Raw genomic sequence first — 23,691 nt, 5'->3', positions numbered from 1 at the left:
TTTTTGCTGACTGTATAGAGCTTCTCCATCTTTGGCTGCAGAGAATATAATCAATCTGATTTCGATGTTGCCCATCTGGTGATGTCCATGTGTAGAGTCATCTCTTATGTTGTTGGAAAAGCGTGTTTGTGATGACCAGCTTGTTCTCTTGACAGAACTCTATTAGCCTTTGCCCTGCTTCATTTTGATCTCCAAGGCCAAACTTGCCAGTTGTTCCTTTTATCTCTTTATTCCCCACTTTAGCATTCCAATCCCCGATAATGAGAAGAACATCCTTCTTTGGTGTCACTTCTATAAGGTCTTGTAAGTCTTCATAGAATTGGTCAATTTCAGTTTCTTCAGCACCAGTAGTTGGTGCATAAACTTGGATTACTGTGATGTTAAAAGGTCTACCTTGGATTCGTATCGAGATCATTCTATCATTTTTGATATTGCATCCCAGTACAGCTTTCGCCACTCTTTTGTTGACTATGAGGGCCACTCCATTTCTTTTACGGGTTTCTTGCCCACAGTAGTAGATATGATAGTCATCCGAACTGAATTCGCCCATTCCCGTCCATTTCAGTTCACTGATTCCCAGGATGTCAATATTTATTCTTGCCATCTCATTTTTGACCATATCCAACTTACCCAGATTCATGGTTCTTACATTCCAGGTTCCTATGCAATATTTTTCTTTACAGCATTGGACTTTCCTTTCGCTTCCATGCATATCCGCAACTGAGTGTCCTTTCGGCTTTGGCCCAGCCGCTTCATCAGCTCTGGATCTACTTGTACTTGTCCTCCGCTCTTCCCCAGTAGCATGTTGGACTCCTTCCGACCTGAGGGGCTCATCTTCCAGCGTCATAACTTTTATATGCCTGTTGTCTTTGTCCATGGAGTTTTCTTGGCAGGGATACTGGAGTGGCTTGCCGGTTCCTCCTCCAGGTGGATCACGTTTGGTCAAAACTCTCCACTATGACCTGTTCATCTTGGGTGCCCTGCTCGGCATAGTTCATAGCTTCTCTGAGTTATTCAAGCCCCTTCGCCACGACAAGGCAGTGATCCATGAAGGGGTGTTGTGGGGTAAATGTCGTTAAAATGTGTTCAGCAGTCAGATCATGTGAACTGTTTAGCTACAGGGTGAGTCTTTAAAAGAGGCCCCGTGAAACATGTGTACTCTGTATCCACAGGGCCTCTTTTAAAGGACTCACCCTGTATTTCTCACTGTGGGTGTCTGGCATTTTTGCACCATCTTCCTTAATATCTTAATATAATATAGCCACCAAATATCTGCAATATAATTACCAATTAAGCAAGGAGGACAGCCGTGTCGGGGTCAAACTGTCAAGCATTTACAGATCTGAATTCCATGCCATTTCACCTTTTTAAACAAGTCATAAACAGAGGCCTCTCTTCACCTTCTTGTACCATGTACAATGGCCAGGTTCTTTACTGTGCATGCGTTTTTAGTACCCATTTACTGCTGTTCCCTTCTGTCTTGTAGAAATAACATCACTTTTGGACACATTTTGCCCTCCACATCAGGCTCCTTTTCTCACCTCAGACAAACTCCTCTACAGAACTGTTAACTAAAATCTAATTTCAAGGCCATCTGAGCAAACTCGTTGTCTTTAAGCCATGATCCCCGTTATCCTCTTGTGAAAGACAATATGGCTATATAACTGCAAATGAGAAGAGAATTTAGAGGGATAAGAGCAGGAAAAGAGGAAATTGTGTGACCCAAAGTGTCTTTCGTTAGAGAGGATAGGGGCACAAATGAGAAAGACCTGTGTTTTGGTGTTGGAAAAGTACCGTAAAAGACGCACCTAGTTTTTGGAGGAGGAAAACAAGAAAAAAAATATTCTGAATCTCAGAAGCCAGAACAGCAAGAGGGATCGCTGCGCAGTGAAAGCAGCAATCCCTCTTGCTGTTCTGGCTTCTGGGATAGCTGCACAGCCTGCATTCGCTCCATAAGACGCACACACATTTCCCCTTACTTTTTAGGAGATAAAAAGTGAGTCTTATAGAGCAAAAAATACGGTATATCTGGCTGCAGTCTGATGAACACCTGTAAATACTCAATCGAACACAATAAAATTTACTTCCAAGGCCACATGGATTGAACTGCCTTGTACTACAATTCCCCTTTTCTTTTTTACATCTGAGGATATAAATTCTTGACCCAATCTCTTGTTTTCTAAAACCCTTCTGTGATTTCTAGTCACATGGGTCTCCTGCAAGCATATAATATCCCATTGTTCTTTCCTCAATACATGTTCTATTTTATTTCTCTTCCTCTTATCATTTAAACCGTTAACATTCCAAGATATACTTTTTAGATTCATTAATCTTTATTTATTATCTACAATGGTTTCATTGAGTAAATAAAAAAAAGAAAAGAAAAGAAAAAGAAAACTCAGAAATTTTAGGATTTTGATAATCTGTTTCTTCCAATCTCTCCCCCCCCTTAATACGTGCTTGTCTCTCTATGCTTCTTGTGGTGTCTGCGTTGTTTCCTCTCGCTCCAATGTTGGATCTCCAGTTAATTCTTTTTTGTACTTCCTCCAGAATTTTCCCAGCTCGTCTACTGATCTAAAAGTTTTTCTTCTGTCCTTGTATGTAAAAGTGATGCCCTCACCTATGAAGACACTCTTAAATAGAATACTAGAAGACGGGAAGATTCCCAACACCTGGAAACAGGCGCACATAGTAGTAATCCCAAAACAAGGACGAAATAAAGAGTTTATAACCAATTATAGACCAATATCATTATTAAATAATGATTACAAGATCTATGCACAAATATTGGCAACAAGATTAAAGACAGTTTTGCAGGATTGTATAAATAAAGAGCAGGCAGGGTTCTTGCTGGGCAGGAAAATGAGTGACAATATAAGAACAGTGATTGATATGATCGAGTATTTAGACATGAAACCAAGTAAGAAGGTAGCCTTTGTTTTTGTGGACGCGGAAAAGGCGTTTGACAAAGTATCATGGAAATTTCTAAAAATATTATTAGACCAGATGGACATGGGAGACCAAATTACAAGAGGGTTAAAAGCAATTTATGAACAACAAGAAGCAAATATAATAATAAATAATGACACAACTGATTATTTTAAAATACAGAAGGGCACCAGACAAGGGTGCCCACTTTCGCCTTTATTATTCATTTTGGTTTTGGAAATATTAAATCAAGAAATCAGATTGGATCAAGAAATAAATGGAATATCCCTAGGAGAGAAAATATACAAAATAAGGGCATTTGCAGATGATTTAGTCTTAATGGTGGAAAATCCAAAGGAAAGCATAGCAAAGGCTCTAGAAAAAGTGGGAAACTTTGGAAGGGTATCAGGTTTTGCTTTGAATAAAGAAAAAATGAAACTAATGGTAAAAAACATGGGAGATCAAGAGAAAAAGGAACTGGTAGAAAAATTTGGATTATAAATTGTAAAAAAGTGAAATATTTAGGAATACAAATAACAATGAAAAATATAAATTTGTTTGAAGATAATTATAAAAAATTTTGGGAAGAAACAAAAAGAGAAATGGAAACTTGGACAAGATTGAAATTGACACTCTGGGGTAGAATTTCGGCTATTAAAATGAATATCTTACCAAAACTTCTGTTCCTTTTTCAAATGATTCCCATAATAGGTAAAGATGATTATTTTAAAAAATGGAAAACGGACCTAACCAAGTTTATATGGCAAGGCAAAAAGCCACGGATCAAACATAAATTATTAACCAACATAAAAGAGCGGGGAGGTTTTGGACTCCCAGACCTGAGACTATATTACGACGCGGCATGCTTTACTTGGATCAAAGATTGGATCAAATTGGATAATAGCGACATTTTGGATTTGGAGGGATGGAACAACAGATATGGTTGGCATGCCTATCTAATTTATAACAAAGTGGCAGTCCATAAAGAATTTCTAAGCCACGTAATTAGAAATGCATTATACAAGGTCTGGGTGAGACATAGAAGGTTGCTAGAACCGAAAACCCCATTGTGGGTCTCACCGCTAGAAGTAATATCGGTTAAAAAGATAAATACTATAGGAAGAATGGCAACATACCAGCAGCTCTTAAAAGAAGAACAGGGCCAATTAAAACTAAGACCATACAATGAGGTGACCCAATACTGCACCACATGGTTACAATATCACCAAATTGCACAAATATTCAACCAGGATAAAGTAATAGGATTTGAAAAAGAAGAATCAAAATTACAAAAAGCATTATTACAAAACTCAAAAAAATATATATCCAAAATGTATAATTTATTATTAGAATGGGAATTAAAGGATGAAGAAGTAAAAGAAGTTATGATCAAATGGGCATGTGATATAGGATATGTAATTCGGCTGGACCAATGGGAGAAATTTTGGAAATATGATATTAAATTCACGGCATGTTACACAATAAGAGAAAATTTTATGAAAATGGTGTACCAATGGTACTTAACTCCGGTAAAATTGGCTAAAATTTACAAATTAAAATCGAATACCTGTTGGAGATGTAAAAAAGAAATAGGAACAATGTTTCACATGTGGTGGGAATGCCGACCTATTAAACAATTTTGGAATGAAATCTATGAAGAACTCAAAAAGATGTTTAAAATATCGTTCAGTAAAAAACCAGAGCATTCCTTTTAGGTCTAATTACAAATGATATCCCCGAAAATCAAAGGAAAGTATTCCTTTACGCAACAACAGCTGCCAGGATGCTTATAGCTAAAAACTGGAAAGGCAGAGAAATTCCAAAGATTGGCAAATTAAATTTTGTGAATACATAAATCTGGCAAGACTCACAGCTTACATAAGGGGACAATCAGACCAGAAATTAATAAAAGAATGGGGTTGTGCTAAAGAGTATATGAAAAAACATTGTTCTGGAGTAAGTATATTGGTATGTAATGAATGATGCTTTACAGGGTTAAAGAAAAAGAAAAATGGTGTAAAAAAAATATACAAAGGTGGAAGTAATCTAATTAGACACAACAATGCAGTAAGAGTAAATTTTTCAAGGTTTTAGAACAAAGGAAGGAAGTCAATTTGTGTTTATGTACGTCATGATATGGTTTTTTTTTCTGTAGATGGGTGCTTTTTCGTTTGTGTTTAGTTTAGTTTTGTTTCTTTTCCCTTCTTTTTTTCTTTTTTCTTTTCTGTTTTTTTTTTTTGTATGTTCCGGTTTGTTTGTTTTTTTGGCTTGTACAGTACTATTTTGGATTCAATGTTTGTAATTTTTGTTATGATTCTGCATTGAAAATAAAAAAATTCCAAAAAAAAAAAAGAACTGCCTTGTACTACACATTTTGGTAGTACAACATAGCTTACTATTGTGTGTGCCTTGTGAGGTGTCCTTTTCAAATATGAGCTGCAAGGGGGATGAGGATCATAGGAACACTTAGGAAGCTGCCTGATACTGAGTCAGACTACTGGTCCATCTAGCTCAGGAATGTCTACATTGGCTTGGCAGAGGTCTCCAGGATTTCTCACAGGGCTGCCAGGGATGGGACCCGAGACCTTCTGCATGCAAAGCAGATGCTCTACCATTGAGCTACAGCCCCTATCCCTCTGTCCTTAAGAACAATGGTGTGGGGAGAGGTTAACCCATTCCTCATGCAAACATGTTCATGACAAAAATCAGGAGAGAAGCTGCTACTGGCACAAACGGAAGCTTATGCCACAATAGATCTGCTTGTCTTTTAGGGGTCATACGTGATGTGTTTCTGGTCCTTTTTTTTCTTTTCTTTTTGAGAATGTATAGCAGCTTTTAAACCAATGTACCACGGATATCTATCTCTCATTTAGTGGATATGTTTCTCACACAAAGGCGCCCACTTTCTTGATTCTCTTAGTTGAGGATGGCTTTGGTGCGGGGGTAAGGGGGATATAACCTGGCAGATATCACTGTTTTGTCTTTCAACAATGAGAAGCTGTAATTGTAGGACAGTTTTATTTAGCTACATTAGAGTCCAACTATACAGCATGAAATGAAGGCAGTATTAAATTCTGTATCATTACTTTGCACCCTAAGCAGCCACGGCATAGATAAAAAAAGAGTCTGAATAATTTTCTCTCTTTTCTTCTTCTTCTTAGGGTTTACTTGTGGCAACTATTTTCTGTTTCTTCAATGGAGAGGTAAGCATATGAAACAGTGGAACTTTATGTTATGGCAATTTACAAGGCTGTTGTTCACTCTTAGTATAATAAGGAGACATGGATGACTTTCTCCCAGCTCATGTGAGATTGGCTTAGAAAATCAGCCAAGCTTCTTCTTTGAAAATAACAGAAAAAACACGGTTTCTGTTCCATGGAAGTCCATGTTAAGAAATTGCTGCTGGGAAAACTACATTTCCCAAGGGTCACGGGGGCATTTCTTCCTGGCAGCACACTGGTCAAGAGAAGGGAGGGATCTCTCTCCTTCCTTCCTTCTTGGGGCTGGAACAACATCATTACTGCTGCCCAGCCAGGTATGTGCTCTTTAAAGGGGGAAAAGCCATTTTGGTGTGTCAGTGCAGAATAGAGTGCTGCGGATAGAGGAGGAACTTTTCTCCCATAAACTTTGTTAACGTATCTTAGGATCAAAGTCCAGTGGTTATTCTTCCTCCCCACCTTTCCAACAGGGCTCAGGAGATGGTTGTGAGGGGGGGACTTCATCCCTTGCACTGTCTTAAGCTGATTTATCTTAGGATCCAATGTCATAGACTCTTTTCATTTTTTGAATAAATTGTGACATTTTTGAAAGCTCTTTAAAAAAAAACTTGATTTGTGGCAGGCACTGTAAAGACACACTTTGAGAAACACAAGCCCAACATCCCTTACCACATCTGGAAATAGTTGCATGACTGTTTGGATCCTGGCTATAAAATATAATAACATAAAATGGTGACACAGAAAGTGTATGTATATGTCATTAATGTGTCTGAGTATTGACTGCAAACGTTGTCCATTTATATGATGGAACCCATACATACAAATTCCTTGTTCTAAATATTCTGAGAAGCATTGAAAGGCTGGCTACTTAGCATTCATGTTGTCCAGCCTTTCGTTCACACATTTAATAACTAGCACTGGCCTTCCAGAAGTCCATGGAAAGCACACACACCCGCCGCCACCCCCCAAAAAATCATTGAACCAGTGTTCTCTCACACTCTCATCTTGTTGCATCAATATTTTATATGACTTTATGTTTAGATTCCTCCTCTACTATAATGATTGAAAAAACATTGGGGGAAGAATGTCAAACATCCCTTTGATATCTATTAGAAGTAATTCTTGAAAGGCCATGTAAGAAAAGGGGAGAAAGAAACTTAATGATGCTGCAAGATTATTTGACTTCCTGCTGGAAAGCAAAAACTCACACTCCCCTTATCGATGTGTTCATTCGGTATCTCGAAAAGAGCAAAATTGCAACCACTACCTTTAACCCCGGACCCTGGGCAGAATGTGACAACAGACATAGAGTCTGTATGAGTGGTTAGGAACTCTGGCACTGCCCATTAAACTCTCATCAACCCTTTTATAATCCTAAAGTCTGCAAGCTGAACTATAAGAATAGAGGTTGGTGGCTCATGACAGCAATGGGGAACCTCACTCAGGCCTGGGGTGGAATGTGGCCCTCCAGATCTCTTTATCAGGCCCTTGGAACTCTTCCCTACTCTCTCCAAGCTCATATCCCTCACTGGTCCTATTTCCCCTCGCAAGTGTTTTCGCCTGACTGGAATGTGTCGAACTGTGGCACTGTCTCTTTGCTCATCTGGATGGAAGACGGGGGGGGTGCGTGTAGAAACTACTTTGCTGTACCAAGGTAAAATTTACACTTCCGCTCCACCTGCTTTTGCCTGTGGCCCCAGGAAGGTCCTTGGACTAAAAGAGGTCCCCCACCCCTGGCTCAGAGGAGATCAGTATCCACACAAAGCCACAGTGGCTGTTGTGAGAGCCAGTGTGGTGTAGTGGTTAAGAGCGGTGGACTCATAATCTGGTGAACCGGGTTTGATTCCCCACTCCTCCACATGCAGCTGCTGGGTGACCTTGGGCTAGTCACACTTCTCTGAAGTCTCTCAGCCCCACTCACCTCACAGAGTGTTTGTTGTGGGGGAGGAAGGGAAAGGAGAATGTTAGCCGCTTTGAGACTCCTTCGGGTAGTGATAAAGCGGGATATCAAATCCAAACTCCTCTTCTTCTTTTTCTTGTCTCAAGAAGGGCGTGCATAAACTGGGGGTCCATTTGAACATCAAGTTGCCCCTGTTGTCTTTGTGTGACAGCTCTCACAGGAGGACCCCAACCTGGAAGTGAGGCATCACCAAAGGTTCCTCCAGCTGCCATGGTCTCCCTCTCCCAAACTTGGCATCATGTTCTGCATAATTAGGCTGCTCAAAACTGCCACATTGGGGTTTTGCTAACACACCAGTGCCAACAGCCACTATTCCATTTTGTTGCACTAGCAGTGTAGTGACATGAGGAAGCCCTGCGGCCATTTTACAGGCTGCTATGTGCATTGGACCCACCCAGACATAACTGCCACAACATCCTCACAAACAGCTGCCTGACATAAAGAGATGCATTTTATCTTTTATTTATACAGGACGGCTTAATGAAATGAAAGCTAAGAGGAAAGGAGGAAATCCTAAAATTGCTTGTTGTCGTTTTCTAGCTATAATGAAGAAGCAGCCAATAACACATTCTCAATGAAGGGGAAAATACTGTATGCCATCATTCTGAAGCTTTGCCAATGTATTAATTAGGATATACAAGTTGCGAGATAGGAATTCCTGCTGGAGCTGTCAACTTTTTCATTATCTGTTCTCACGCAGAAACCCAAAGGCCTAGTTTTCAGATCAGAGCTGTGCATGAATACATTATCTCCCATAGACAGGTTTAAAATATTAAATATCCGTACATAATGTGTTTCCCAAGGCCTAAAGCATTTGGGTTTGCAATCTGTGCGTTCCCTTTGACTGGTTAGAATCCATACAGGTGTTTACAATGCAAGCCTGTGCATGTCTGCTGAGAAGTAAGGCCCACTGAGTTCAGTGGGCTTTATTCCCAGTAAAGTTTTTGAGGGATTGCAGGCCTCAATCTGAATATTAAAAACTGTGTTTTATTGATTTATTGTTTAGAGCCTAAAACTACAGCTTTAATATTAAGCTGACTTCCAAGAATTGGGCTGAAATCCTTCCGTTGGAAAGGCAGTGGAATTTTAAGGCAATTAACATCTAAGCAAATGTGTTTCCGGTTAGGCTGTAAATTATTTTAAACTCAGATATCCCAGCTTTACTGATTTTTTGGCATAGGTGTTAACATATATAGATTTTTATTCTTTTCTAAAATATTAACTCGTATAAAAGGAGAGGGGAAAACCTGTGCTCTCCAGATGTGGTAGGATTACAGATTATAACATAAACAGGATGGAAAGGGGAAGACAGTGGCAAAACCAATGCATCAGCGTTGCCAATTTGGCAGTCAGGCCAGTGTGTTGGCACTGCACTGCTGCCTAGTCCCTCTCCCTCCTGCCAAATTGCAGCAATGCTGCTGATGGGAGGTCAGGTAAGTACTGCCATTGCTTCAACCACTGCAGGACTTAGCTAGAGGGATAAATGAGTCTGTCTTGCTATAAACCAGCTCCTTATGTTCCTTCATTTTGGCGGGGCAAAACTGATCCTGGTTGTTGAAGGAAAATAAATTTGCCCCTCTGGTTGTCTCTTCTGGAATGAGGGATTCTAAGAGATTTCCAGAGGCTCTGAATTGGGAAAACAGAATAATCTGAATCTGAATTGGTTTATCCAGCACCTGCACAAGTTCTCTTCTAATTATACAGTTCTCTGGAGAGAGAGAAAAAAACACCTATGTTATTGTTAAAAAAAACAACCCCAATATATCTGTATAAAACCCAATATATTCTGTGACCAGTATAAAAACCCAATATATTCTCTGACCCAAAAAGAAACTTGACCCCCATGAAGTCTGCCCATAATTTCTCACCTCTAAGGGAAGGGGGGAACAATGTGCAATCTTTTTCCTGCTGACTTAGAAATCATATGGTTTTATCTCCCCCGCCCCCCCCCCCATAAATTTGGATCCGATCAGTTTTAAGCACAAAATTGATGTGTGTGTTCTTATTGAGCAAATTGCTTACTTGAAATGTGTCTCTTCTACTGATTACTTCATCACTTAAGGCCATCTTTAAATGTACATTCCCAATATGCAGACATATTGGCAGGCATCTGTCTGTCTCAGGAGACAATGAAGTCAAGCTGTTGCAAGGTTGCAGCACCTGCTGCGGCTGTAGAGACTGATATGCGAGAGACATGTTTTGTTGCAGCTGGGGCAAATAAAGGTGTCTGGTGTGCTGCTACAAATGCACCACATAACGGTGGTGCAGACGTAATAGTGGCATCAACCTACTGATATTTTTCTGAGTCTAGATACTGAACTTAACATTACACTATAGTTTCATAATAATCTGTGGTTTCTCTTATTGGAAGTGCTGAGAGCTGAGATGTTACATGTCTTATGACCTGAGGTCAAGGCCAGGATCCAGGAACCACAGACTTCACATCCCAGTTTTACTAAGAACTCACTGTGTGGCATTTGGAAGCCTCGTCTACATAGGCTCCAGAGGTACAGGCACTGCTAATTTTGCTGGAATCTGTGCTTCATGCTACTACTTCCTAAGCAAATAGAACTATCCCGTATTTTTTCCAGGGAGCTTTCAGCTATCGAATTGGCCTAAAGCAAACTGAGTTTGAGGGCAAAAAGTATAAACCAGAAAGAGATATGTCAACTTCCTCACCTTCCCCATTTTTTAGTTGCACAAGAAGTTGCTTTACATCGTGTCACCCCACTGACCCATCTAGTTCAGTATTGTCTACACTGATTGGCAGAAGCTCCCTCTGTCTTCAGAATGGGGTCACTGTCAGCCCTACCAGGAGATGCTCAGGATTAGACCTGGGACCTTCTGTATGCAGAGTATAGGCTGTACCACAGAGCTATGGTCCTTCCCCAATAAGAATATAAGAGCCCTGATGGATCAGGCATAAAGTTCATCTTATCCTGTATTCAATTAGATGCCACTAGAAAACTCCCAAACAGGGCATTAAAGGCAATTGCCTGATGTTGCCCCCCATCCTGGCAACTGGTTTTCAGTGACATGGAAGTCCTATTTTGCTACCACAGCCATTAGTCATTTGATAGACCTGCATGAAGTCTCTTTAGTCTCTTTTAAAAGTTAGGCCGCTACCTAAGCTAGTGGCAATCCCCACATCTTGTAGCAGCAGAAAACTCCCTAAGTTAATTCCTGCCAGTTATTCTTGTCCCCGTGAGCTGGCATCTTAGTGCCAGTAGTGCTTGCTTGTTGCTAGCTTGGACCGGCTATTTAGCTTAGTCAGTTTTCCCCCAAAGCAATTCACGAAGTAGGGCAGAGCTGCTACCCTCAATTTCCAGCACATGGGTAATTGTTGCCTACTGAGAGGGAAAGAAGTGAGGCAGCAGGGAGGCTGGCACGGTGCAAACACTGGCAGGAGTGCTGGATTCGTTTTGCCCATGCATTTGCACCACACTGCCCTCGTACCTGAACTCCTGACCAACTGCCACCTCATTGTGCTTCCTGCTCTCTGCTTCCTCAGCTAGGCTGCTGCCCTCACATGAACTGGAGGATGTCATATGATTCCACCACTAGTCTGTAGGTTCCTGGGGAAGCATCACATAGGAAAAGTCTTAGGCCAACCCTGGTTGAGTGATAATCTAGTTTCTGTGTTCATTTTGCAGGAAAGCACAGTTGATTTTTTCAGCACACTTTCAGAGAACCTGGAAGAATTCTGGTTTCTTCTCCCAAAATTTCAATGTTGTGCAACCAGTTAGCTTAAAGCTTGGGAGCCGCAGCTCTCCATTCCTTTCAGTGAAATTGTCCAGCTAGCCCTTGCCAGGTGCATAGAGATCAAAGTTTTATTTTCTGGTATGGCTCAGGAAAGGAATTAATAATAGTGCAAGAGGAGCTCAGTTTCTCAGTGATTTATTGCTTATTACTGGACTGTTTGCATGAAGGCAGAATCAGGTGAAACTGATCCAAAATAAATGGTTTCAAAAACAATGTTCCATATCTGCGTTTGGGACAAGTGATTCAGCCTTATTTATTCACAAATGTTCAGTACCAGAAAAGCTTTGTCTAGAACACTGAAAGAATAGCTCTATTTCATGTCTTATAAGCCTGGCCGTGTCAGATGTAAGTCCAATGTAATTCAATAGGGCTTACTCCCAGGTAAGTGACATTAGGATTGGAGCTTTAATCAGTGGGAAAACATAATGTCATTTGTGTTCAGCCCTTGTCATGGAAGGTCTGAGGACATACCAATTAGGAAGCTAGGCGAGCACTGTATTGCCTCTCTTAAACAAGAACAGAACAGTAACTGGAAACTCATGATTCTACCCAACTAACTAAGTCCAGTGCCACCTAGTGTCTAAACTGTATGGTGGCGCTATCCACACAGCCCTCTAAGAGCATCAGTCTCACTGTTACTGAAAGGGGAATGTCTATTGGCTGGCCGTCTCCTCTTTGTGAGATCAGTTTGAGAGGACCAGGCAAAAGTGAATGAACGCAAAATGACATTTATAATACAAAAATGGTGCCTGTACACCTGCTGCTACCATGTTGATGGTGTTTATGCAGCCTGCCTGCTTTGCATAGATAATATGTGTTTACAGACTGTGAGGAGGAGATAATAAATTACTGAAATTTTATTTCAGTAGTTTACTGGAATTTTTTTACTAGAACCTCAAGCTCCACCAACTGGAGTGTGGTACAAAATAGTGGATTGGGTTCTAACAAATTAACATATCTAGAAATAAGAAACAAGATGGCTCAAACAAAAATTTCATTTTTACAACATCCTAATCCTTTCAGATATAAATTTGGATGTCTTCCTGGTTGTCCGCCCAAGCTTTTCAGCACCCTACTTTGGAGCAGGCTGGAGGCTTTTTGCTATTACTGTTGTGAGCCAGAAATCTTTGCAGATCTGTTGCAAATATTAATCTCCTAGCCGACTCTGGCTTATATGCACAGGGTTTTAAAAACTCTTGTTTATTAATATTAAGTCTGATCTTTTAGCACAAAGCTTTCCCAATTAGACCGCAGTCCCTTAGGGAGATTCAATTAGGGACTTCCGGGTTGGCGCCATTGTTTAATGGCGGATTCCCTCCGAGCTTCGGAGGGAATCGGCTCCGTAGCGTCTGGGTCTGGCCGCTGCGGCGAAGCGGGGACCCTTAAAATCACAGGCGCGGATGCCTGTGAACACAGAGACTCGGCGGGCACCATTTGCGCCCCCCCAATCTGCGACGGAGCCTTTTTAAAGGCTTCGGAACGGAGGCAGGGTGAGGCGTGGTGCTGAGAGTACTCCCTCGCCTACGGAGTGAAGCCGCAAGCCATAGACAGAGAGCGCCAACTTCTTCCAAGATCGACTGGACTCTAAAATATAAACCCGTGAGTAATACGGAGATTGGGACTTTATAAAAAATTTTAATTCTGGATTTGGAACGAGCGGGAAGGGGCTAAAAAGGAAGTCACCCCCCCCTCTTTGTAAACAATTTAAAGCAAAGGACTGAGCAGCTAAGGTCGAAAGAGTTTGCTTCTTGTTTTTTTTAATGAAAAGATTTTGATTTCACGGTTTTGACACTATAAGAAGATTTACTGGAGGATAAAAAGAACTTGGGGACTGAAATTTTACCCCCCCCCCAGACCCGGGAACGCCCTATGAGAAAGCCTGGTGTATGGAAGATTTTGACAGCTGTCAAGTGAGCTGTTAGTCAGCTAGCTGTCAGCTGGAAAAAGAAAACATTGTTTCTGCTGTTTCTGCTGGTTTATTTGGTACAACTTTGTTAAAAACAAGGAGGGCTGATACAAAATAACTGGACTTTTGGTTTTGAGCTGAAAGGAACATTAAGGAACTAAAATCCCCCTAGAGGGGGAATAAGGACATTACACTACAAAAATGACTGGAGTATGTAAATTCCAAGCAGAACTAGACAGAGTTTTCGTTCTCTTGGGAAACTTGAAAGATGAATACAATGCTTTGTCTACAAACGTATCATTACTACACTGGACAGTAAACAACAGCTTGGAGCCTGATAAGGACTTGAAACAGGAAGCCTATTTAACTGAACAAATAAATGAAACTGAAAGCGTAGAAACGATGGAGCAATGTGTTGTTTTTGAAGAAAATGAAGGAGGAGCAGGAGATTTGCAGGAGTTAAAGGAGAGTTACAACATGAGGCCTGACATGATGACAAAAAAGGATAATAAAAATTGGATGTGGAAAGCCTGGTCTGAATGGGAATCTGGAAAATGGAGAGATCTCCTCGGGAGGAGACCTGAAGACCTGAGGATTACAAATTGGTTGAAGGTGAAAGCTGGAGCTTTGGGGACATTTGGATCTGTAAGAAATCTGAAACAAGAGTTGGAGCACCCCATAGGCTTTGCTTTTAAGTATGGAGGACTGGCTGGAAGCAACATGGATTCTGTTGGGCCGGAGCCCCTCCGAGACTTGGGGCTTAACATTAAGGACCATCAAAGAGACCGGCGGAAAGGAACTGAGAGAGATATAAGGGCCTCGGACGTGAGATCTCCAGGCTAAATAAATAACATAAAGACTGATGGACATTGGTTGGGGTCTGGAACCGGGAAAAGGGTGGGCGGAGGTTGGGAATCCAAAGGGTGTATAAGGATAATTTGTTTTTTATAATTTAGTTAATGGTAAGGAAATTGGGCAAATCGTGGAAGGGAAATGTCGGTCGACTTCAGGAAAAAGGTTTAAGAATAATTAATGGGGTATAAATATGGATGTGTGTTTTTAATAAGGTAAAATTGGTTTTTTCTTTTTAAATTAATTGAAAATAAGATTGTTAAAAATAAATGGAGGAAATGGAAAAAAGAAGGAAAGTAAAACAATAGTAAGTTAGAATAAATGTATAAGTTAAGGTAAAGAAATAAGTTAAGGACTTGCTGAACTGACAATTTAAATGGGAATACAAGAAGGGGAGGTGTGAGGAGGTCTGAGAAATAAGGTTAAGAACAATAAGTATCAGAAACTTTTATGTGTTTTTATTGTTGTTTAGTTTTGAATATTTTGTATTTTTGTGTTTGTTTGTTTTTTCTTTTGTTTTGTTTATTTCTTGTTTTTGTTTGTTGTGTGTTTTTTGAAAATCCTAATAAATATTAAATTAAAAAAAAAAAAAGGGAGATTCAATTAGGCCAGCATATTTATAAATAACTGGTGCAGTGCGTCATAGCTGAGAGAGTGAGCCATGATATAAGAAGCCCCCTAGGCGGACAGGCAAATTCTCCATTCCTTTGCTTCACCTCTTCCCCTACAATCAAGGGATTATGACACTCTCTTTCCATGTATACTGTAAGAAATCCAGAGATAATGTGTGTGGAACATTTTGAATATTCAGAAGAATTATAAACAGTAGGGTTGTGTCTATGTAGAGTAGATTCACTGAAATTAATAGGTTAGTCAAGGTAATCAATTTCAGTGGGTCTCCTCTGAGTAGGACTAATGTCGGATAAAACCTGACAGCTACAATCCTATACATATATACCTGGACATAAGTCCCTTCTATGGCATTTACTTTTCAATAGACATGAGTAGGATTGCATCATATTATTATCCCTCTGCCAAAACAGATGTATACTATAAACAATGCCTTCCTGGGGTGAGGAGGGTGAAACTAATGGGAGGCTGTGATTCCCCCATCAGGAGGCCATTCTGGAGCTACTTTTTCTTCAAAATACAATTGCCTAAGCCTGATTTTTAAAAAGTGTTTATAGTAACATACAGTCAGATTCCAGTTGTGTTAGGTAGGGCTTTCTAATAGTAACACTGTTGGGTAGGTAGCCTTATGCACCGCACTGCTCATTTGCCTATCAGTCATGTTCTTTGGCATTAATTTCCACCATGAAAAATCCAGCCAGCAAATTACATTACATTTACGTTTCTCTCACACACTTTTCCTCCAAGGAACTCAAGGTGGTCTCTTCCATTCCTCATTTTATCCTCACACAATCATCACGTGAGGGAGGTTAGGCTGAGAGACTAGCCCAGTGAGTTTTGCAGTCAAGTAGGCCTGAACCTTGGGTCTCCCAAGTCCCTAATAACACCACACTGGCTTTCCAGTGTTCATGGTCTGTTTGGGGGGAAATAAGCTAATGCCTTCCGTAATCAAGAATTGTGCATTAATGAGACAGAATGAATAGAGAGATGATTTGTGAATCTTAAACAAATGCGTGGTGTTTGGGGGAACAGCCATTATTCAGCAACGTGCTTTGAAATCTGCATATGAACCTCTTTGAACAGATGGAAATTAGGATCTCTTTCATATTGCTCAGTCTCTGCCCTTTCAACATTCTTCAAATACTTCATTTTGTATTTGAATAGCAAATGGCTAGACTCAGAATATATTATCAAATATTGCAGGGGGGGGAATCAATTAACAATGCTAACAAAGTCGCGTTGGTAATGCTTGTTGTATCCACAGCCTTTAAGAATCAAGAAATGAAGAATAAACAGCTGAACAAATGCCTTTCAGCTTTGCTGCATTACTAGTTTTAGATTCAATGCTTTAAAATTTCTATTCAGTTTAATTTTCAAAACATAACTTTCTTTTTTCTTTTTTACTTCCTGACTGGACCAAAACAATCCTTATGCATATGTCTCCTTTTGCATTGTGGCTTTTGTTGATAACAAGCAACATGGTTGGCTACCTGTTGTTCTTTTCTGGACTTTAGCAGCTTAATCTGGGAAAACCATTTGTTCTGCATCCACATTATTTACATTGCAATTATTTGCTCAGAAGTAAGCCCCATTGTGTTTGGTGGGGCTTACATCCAGACAGATCTGCATAGGATTGCAGCCTTCAAACCTTTTACTGGGTCTCATTTTAAAATAAAATGTTTTCTTTTTAAGAAAAAGAAAGATTCTAGCTTCATGGTTGCATCATTAAAATTAATATTAAATTCTTTTTTTGAGGGGGCCTTAGGCAAAAGGAACTTCAGAAAAGGTTCATACTGTCAAAACTTATTTAACTAAGGAATAGCAAACCTCTTATGAGACAACATTCTTGTCAATGCCATTTTATGTTCTCCACAATTGACTGGACCAACATCCAGTACATTATGGGGGGGTGATGACCATAAAAACATATCACTCAAGTCTACCTGTGGCAGCCTCAGTGCACATCCAAAGAACTCAAGAGTGCTGGGCCTCTGCCCATGAATGCCAAAAGCTGATGCCAGACCTGATCTTCAGCAGCAAGATCCCCATTTATGAAAAGCTAAGCACGCTCATTTAATCCTTTTTTAAAAGCATGCACTGCAAGTATATGGTTTACTGTAGAATATATACAGTGGACTGGATCCAGAAAGCCCCATGCATGAATGGGAGGGATTTCTGCTCACACATAAGGTGGGTTGTCAACTGTCCCTTCTGCCACTCCCAGTACCACTTCCCACATCATTCTGGAGGGTCCCCTGCCTAACAGGAGCGTTAGGAGTTGCACTTGCACGCCAGTTCTTTGGATCTCACCTAATGTATTAAGCCTTCCAAGATTTCACCATCACCTTTTGCAGTTATACCCCCAATGAAAGTAACCACCATAGCAGCTGGTTTTTTAGAGGGAAGGCAAGATTTATCAGCCACTGTGTTAGAATCAATTCAGATTATCCCCTTCTATTGCACTAGCCTAAACTCTATTGTCTTATATCTGCAGGTCCAAGGAGCTTTGAAGAGGCAATGGATGCAGTATAAGACCCAGTGGGGTCAAAGACGGCGAGAACATTGTTCTACGCGATCTACCTCCTACACAGCCACTTCCATCACGGAGGTTCCAATTTATCCGTACCACCACGACTCCAACAGTGAACAGTTTAATGGAAAGTATATAGAAGACTCTGAACTTGTTGCATTAAAATCTGGAGAGACGTCTGCTTAGCTTACGAATGAAGGGCTTCTTATTTATACGAGGAGGAGAAGACTTCAAGGCGACTGCAAAAGTGTGCTCAGTCAGGTGCATATACAAGCAACAGGTGGCAACAGCTCGAGTCTGAAAGAAACAGATGTGGCAGATGGCCCCAGTACTCTTAAAGGCCAATAGGTCCAAGGCTAGAGCTAGCCAGTGAGAAGCATGGAATTTCACTAGTTTTCAGAACTTGACCATATGAAATGAGGGATGCACTAATAAAAACAACAAGCATCCATTAGCTGTCCCATGACAACCTGGGAGATGCCATTGTTTCTATACATGGATCTTTGTTCTCCAAGCTGAGCTAAAAGCGTATAGGAGATGGTTAACAGCTATTACATTAGATACTTTCTTTTTACACTCAACCTTGGAACCATAAACATGAACTATTTCTCAGCATCCTGGAAAGATTTTGATCTTTGAATTTAAGTAAAAATATCTTAAAGATTTTTTTGCATTTAGAGCAAAACAACAGGAATCATTCCATTATATTTAAATCCTCACTGTCTCAAGAGGATTTCATGCAGTATTATTCTGACATCAAGCACAGTCAGAAATGAAGGTAAAATATTTATTGTGCCACAAGCATTCAAAAAGACTAGCTTGCCTAAGAAACAGACGGTTCTGTCAGAGTATAATGAGCGGACCCAAGAGACTTTGTTCAGCATTCCATATACTGTTTGCTTGATATTAATCATTTATTGGGAAATTGTCAGCCATATTTTTCAGTCCAGCAGATATAGGGAACAATTTTTCTCTACAAATAAACTGTGAAATGTACTTCAAAATTAGGTTTTTTTCCTTTTTAAAATTGATACTTCTGAGCTTCTGAATACTTACAATTTTACAGTTGCTTCTAAATATTCATCATTTATTTTGCTAATGAAGTCATAACTCTTAAGGATGAGGAATACATAGAGGGGTTGTGCACTAGGTACTTAACTTTTGGACCCCATTTATACCTCATTGCACATGCCACTTCAATGTGGCTTCTAAACACACACACGTATTCAAATGAAAGAACCATATTGGAGGGGGAAGAATTTAGTGGGTTGTCCAATTTCTGCATTTTTTTTCCTGTGGACTAACAAATGCAAAAGTCAGAGGTTCTACAAACACGTCCCATCTCTCCCTCCAGCATCAGATAAGTAAGAGGCATTATTACAGTTAAAGGACCCATTCAAGCCAGTCAAAAGCATTTCAGTCCCAGTAAATTTTGTCATACATTCATGTTCAAAGCACTTCCCATAAAAAACCAAAATCTGAATTATTGAGATAACTGAATCCATAAAATAAGTAATATCATTATTATATTAACACTTGATTTAGCATATAACAACATTTAAGTGATTATCAAGGTCAGATAAGAATACCCACCTTCACATCCAAAAGTAGTCCCGAAGCTGATGACCTTAGTACCTAGTAACTGCTCCCCTCCCCAAACACATTACAGTGGTTCCTCAGGGTGTGAACGGGATCCGTTCCGGAGCCCCATTCGCATCCTGAAGCGAGCGCAACCCGTGACTGCGCGTCTGTGCGTGCGTGGGTCACGATTCACCACTTCCGCGCATGCGTGTGACGTCATTTTGAGCGTCTGTGCATGCGCGAGTGGCAAAACCCAGAAGTAACGCGTTCCGTTACTTCCGGGTCGCCGCGGAGCACAACCCGAAAGCACTCAACCTGAAGCATATTCAACCCGAGGTATGACTGTATTAAATTACTCAAACAAAATAGCAAGAAAACTCCCCTCAGAGTTCTTCAGGAAGCAATTCCATTATGCAGACTTTGGAGGGTTGGGCAAGGTAGGTGGGAACATGTGTTCCCCATGATGGCCAACACCAGAGTCTCTTTCCCCTCACAATTTGAAGCAACACTCTTATGAGGAGAGCAAGAAACAGGGGTCCAGCCTGGAGAAGGGGCGTGTTCTGGGAAGGGTCCCAGGGACCAGCTAGAAAGGCTGGCTAATCCCATGCATTAGCCTTGGCGTTTTAGCATTGTTAGATCTACTTAAGCCTAACATTACACTCACTGTCCTAAAGAGAACACGAGGTAGTTGTATTGCTCCCGAGTGCTTGATGAGAGAGTATTACTGATTATTTTTCAGTATTCAGCAAATGGCCCAAATCTCTCAGGCAACTTTAAAGGTAAATTCTATTCACAAGGAAGTGTTTTGAGGGTTCTCAAACTGTTTTGTGGCTCTAAGTCAGCCTCTTCTCCTGCATTGCAGGAGGTTGGACTAGAGGACCCTTAGGAGCCCTTCCAACTCTACAATTCTATGACTCTTCAACCTGATGTTTTGGACTACAACTCCCATCACCCCTGACCATTGGCCATAAGCTTCTACACACAGGAGGAGAGTAGAGGCTCCTCCAGCCCATGTGGAACATTTTGCACAGCCCTCCCACATAATCCCATTTAACGTGTGCAGTACAAAGTGTACTGATAGGCATTAGACTGCCAAATGTTAATCAAGTGATAGGAGGGTATTATAAGTTGTCTCATTTCTGTGATCTGCAGTGAATAGAACTGCAGTGAACAGAACAATACCAGGCCATGATGAACCGGCTTGAACAAAAATTCACAGAAACATTTCTGCATATTGTAAATTTGTGGTCACAACCCTATGCAGACTGTGTCCTGAACAGCTGAAAGTGTGCAATTTGTTAGACTACACCTTTTCTCTGAAGAGAGAAATGAAGAAAAGGGAGATTGTGCAGAGGTTTTGAGGTAAAAGAAACCAGATAATCCATCCAATGTTATTGAAATCCCATTTATTTCAACAGAATTCATTTAGGTATATCCATAACAATGGAATCTATATATGATTGGTAATGTCAACTCCTCTATGTTCAATAGTACTTACGCCTAGGTAAATGTGTATAGGATTGCAGTCTAAGTCTCCTTCCATAGAAATCAGTGAGATTTTAAAATGTGTAACTTTGGTTTGATCGTGGCCATAAAGTATGTTCCATCTGGTGTCATAGTTTCTCTCCAGTAAATTATCAACCAATTGTACATGCAAAGTATATAATAAACTATATGCTTGCATTTTTAAAATTCATTCTTGACTTGGCACTAGAATTGTTAGATTGAGATACTGGTGACCAGATTACATCAGATCTACAAAGATTCAAGTCACTGAGGTTGAAATTCAATTTAGTGGCTGGCTTGGTGAAGAAAATATAGCCTGTCAGATTCATTAAATGCATAATTACATCATACATCACAGAATGGGACCAGATTTGCTTGAGCTGCATCAAATAATAGGAAGTGTTTTTTAGTTTTGTTTTTTACCAACAAGATCATCTTCTTAAACTTTATTCCTAACTTTGCTAGGATGTAGTGAACAAAACCGAGAAACATTTTTAAAAATCAGATCACCTTTACTGGGAATGTTATACTTCTGATCCCTTTTATCCTTATTGAGATTTAGCATATCGGTACAGTACTTATATAACTTTTCTTAGTGCAAAAAAATGGGCTATTGAAACAGAAATGTACATAACGCATAAAAGTCCTGAAACCTGTAACATATTTATCTGTACGGAATTATTCACACAGTGTATTATATCATTGGGAATTTATTATATTGCCATGTTTTTGTATGGAACAATGTTCAGCTTTGTGATTCATCAGCTCATTCTACTCATTGAACTTTGTTCATATTACAAAAGATACTTCTGAAGATCATTATTATTTTTTGTACAATAGATCTGTTCTATATCAAAAGCTACTTCTGAAGGTTACCATCGCCAAAACTCTTCATCTTATAAGCCTTTAATGCTGGGTGCAGTCTTGTAGACTATACATTAAGATGAAATACCTCATGCTTACATAATATGTTCTTTATTATCAATGTATCATATTGCATTAGGGTGCCCTGGGACCCTAGGTCATAAAGTTAATGGTAATAACACTGAGAATGTGCAAAATAAACTCAATTGGGAAGGACAATAGACCTACACCAAAGAGGTTGGTCAGGTTTGCACTGTTGGAACACCAAATCTCAATAGTTCAGTCATGGACACCAGTAGGATCTGAACTCTTGTATAACTGGAGTGCTCATTTAAATGCTGTCAAATCAAGCTTTGCACCATAGTGCACAAATACACAATGGCTTATATTGTAAGATAAGCAAACATAAGGAAGTTTAGAAAATGAAAGTATTCCGTCCCTTCCTTTCTTTGAAGTCACTTTCAAACACAAATACACACGGATCAGAGTCCCTGCTGGACAATGTGTGGGTGCCCTAGCTCACCCCAGCTAAGAAAGGCATTTGCCTGATAGTTAAGTCTTTATTGACAAAAGCACTTACAACAATTCCTTCTGCATGCACACGCACGCACACTCACACACACACACACATTCCAGCCGCTAGGCAGTTGTCCCTCACATCTGTGCCCCACGAAGCAATTGCAGCAACAGTGAGAGCTCACCCCTCTGCCTGCTTATATAATAATGCAGGCTTCCTCAAACTCGGCCCTCCAGATGTTTCAGCAGGACCATCCCTGTCCACTGGTCCTGCTAGCTAGGGATCACGGGAGCTGTAGGCCAAAAACATCTGGAGGGTCAAGTCTGAGGAAGCCTGTACTAATGGGTTGCACACTCACAACCTGAGACATCACCTGCATGGAAGTTGCCTGCTTGGTGGAGGAAGGTGGGGAATCTATTGACCCTTCTGTCACCAGAACATCTGCTTCTTCCACCACATCCTGCGCACCTTCCTTCTTCTCAGACTGCCCTGACTCTTCCCCAACTCCTGCCTTGTGGGCAGCACCAAACATTATAAATTACTGGTGCCCTCTCCTGGGTCTCTCCTTTAGTCCCCTACCTCAACAGCACACTATTCGGAGCCCTAACAGTGGGATGGAAGATTTGCCTTAAATCAGACTTAGGATCCAAGACAAAGTTCACAGAAGAAGAGTTTCCTGTCCCCACCCCATCCTATGTTGTTCAGGAAGAATGTCCCCTGATTCTGTTGTGAGACTTTTGCAGAGGTGGGGAAGAGGTCAACTCCTTCCATATGTTTCCTTAAGTTTATTTATCTTAGAGTCCAAACCACTGTGTACAATGTGGGGATATTGCTGAAAAGGGGAATCCCATAAATACATTCTATCTCCCATATTCGTTCCTCCTTTTATTGGCCAATCCTGTGGCAAAGAGCCTGAAATATGGGGACTGAAAATTGAAAGAACAGCTGTATCCTATACTGCAACTCTTCTGTGGGGAAAGGTTGTAACATTTGGAACTTCTATTTTTGAGAAAAGGTGAGGAAGAGGTGGCATGGTAGAAGTTTATAAAATCATCTTTTATCAGGCTTTTTATTGTATTTTTTCAGAATTCAAAAATAGCTACCAAATACAAAGTTGTCTAATGCATAAAATGCAGTGGAAAGGGTGGGAATTCTTGGTGAGACAAATAAACAGAATAAAAAATGCATTCCTTTTTTCTTTCTTTCTTTCTTTCTTTCTTTCTTTCGTTCTTTCGTTCTTTCTTTCTTTTTTAAGGCCCTGTATAACATTTCTGCAATGAGCACCTGCTAAGCAAAAAAGATACATTGGGCATATTCTACAGTCATTCATAAACCAAGAGCATAATGAAATATGTATTCACACAAAAAGGATATAGATGTTAATTGGGTGTCTCTGGGCTCCGAGTTAGTTGTACATCATGTCAATATTGCAAGAGC

General features: G+C 40.3%; 1 protein-coding gene across 1 annotated transcript in view; it reads left to right on the top strand.

Annotated features, from left to right (window-relative positions):
- The window catches only part of CALCR (calcitonin receptor), a 157,779-nt gene extending 138,997 nt beyond the window's left edge, over window positions 1–18,782 (top strand). The window contains exons 12-13 of the mRNA XM_053409814.1: window positions 6,090–6,131; window positions 17,751–18,782. Coding sequence (XP_053265789.1) covers window positions 6,090–6,131; window positions 17,751–17,972 — 264 coding nt within the window. The 3' untranslated portion in view covers window positions 17,973–18,782. The remainder of the gene's footprint in view (window positions 1–6,089; window positions 6,132–17,750) is intronic.
- Window positions 18,783–23,691: the final 4,909 nt, after the last annotated feature.

Source organism: Podarcis raffonei, chromosome 12 (assembly GCF_027172205.1).
Source record: "Podarcis raffonei isolate rPodRaf1 chromosome 12, rPodRaf1.pri, whole genome shotgun sequence".
NCBI lineage: Eukaryota > Metazoa > Chordata > Lepidosauria > Squamata > Lacertidae > Podarcis > Podarcis raffonei.
This window is presented reverse-complemented; position numbering and strand designations above follow the sequence as displayed.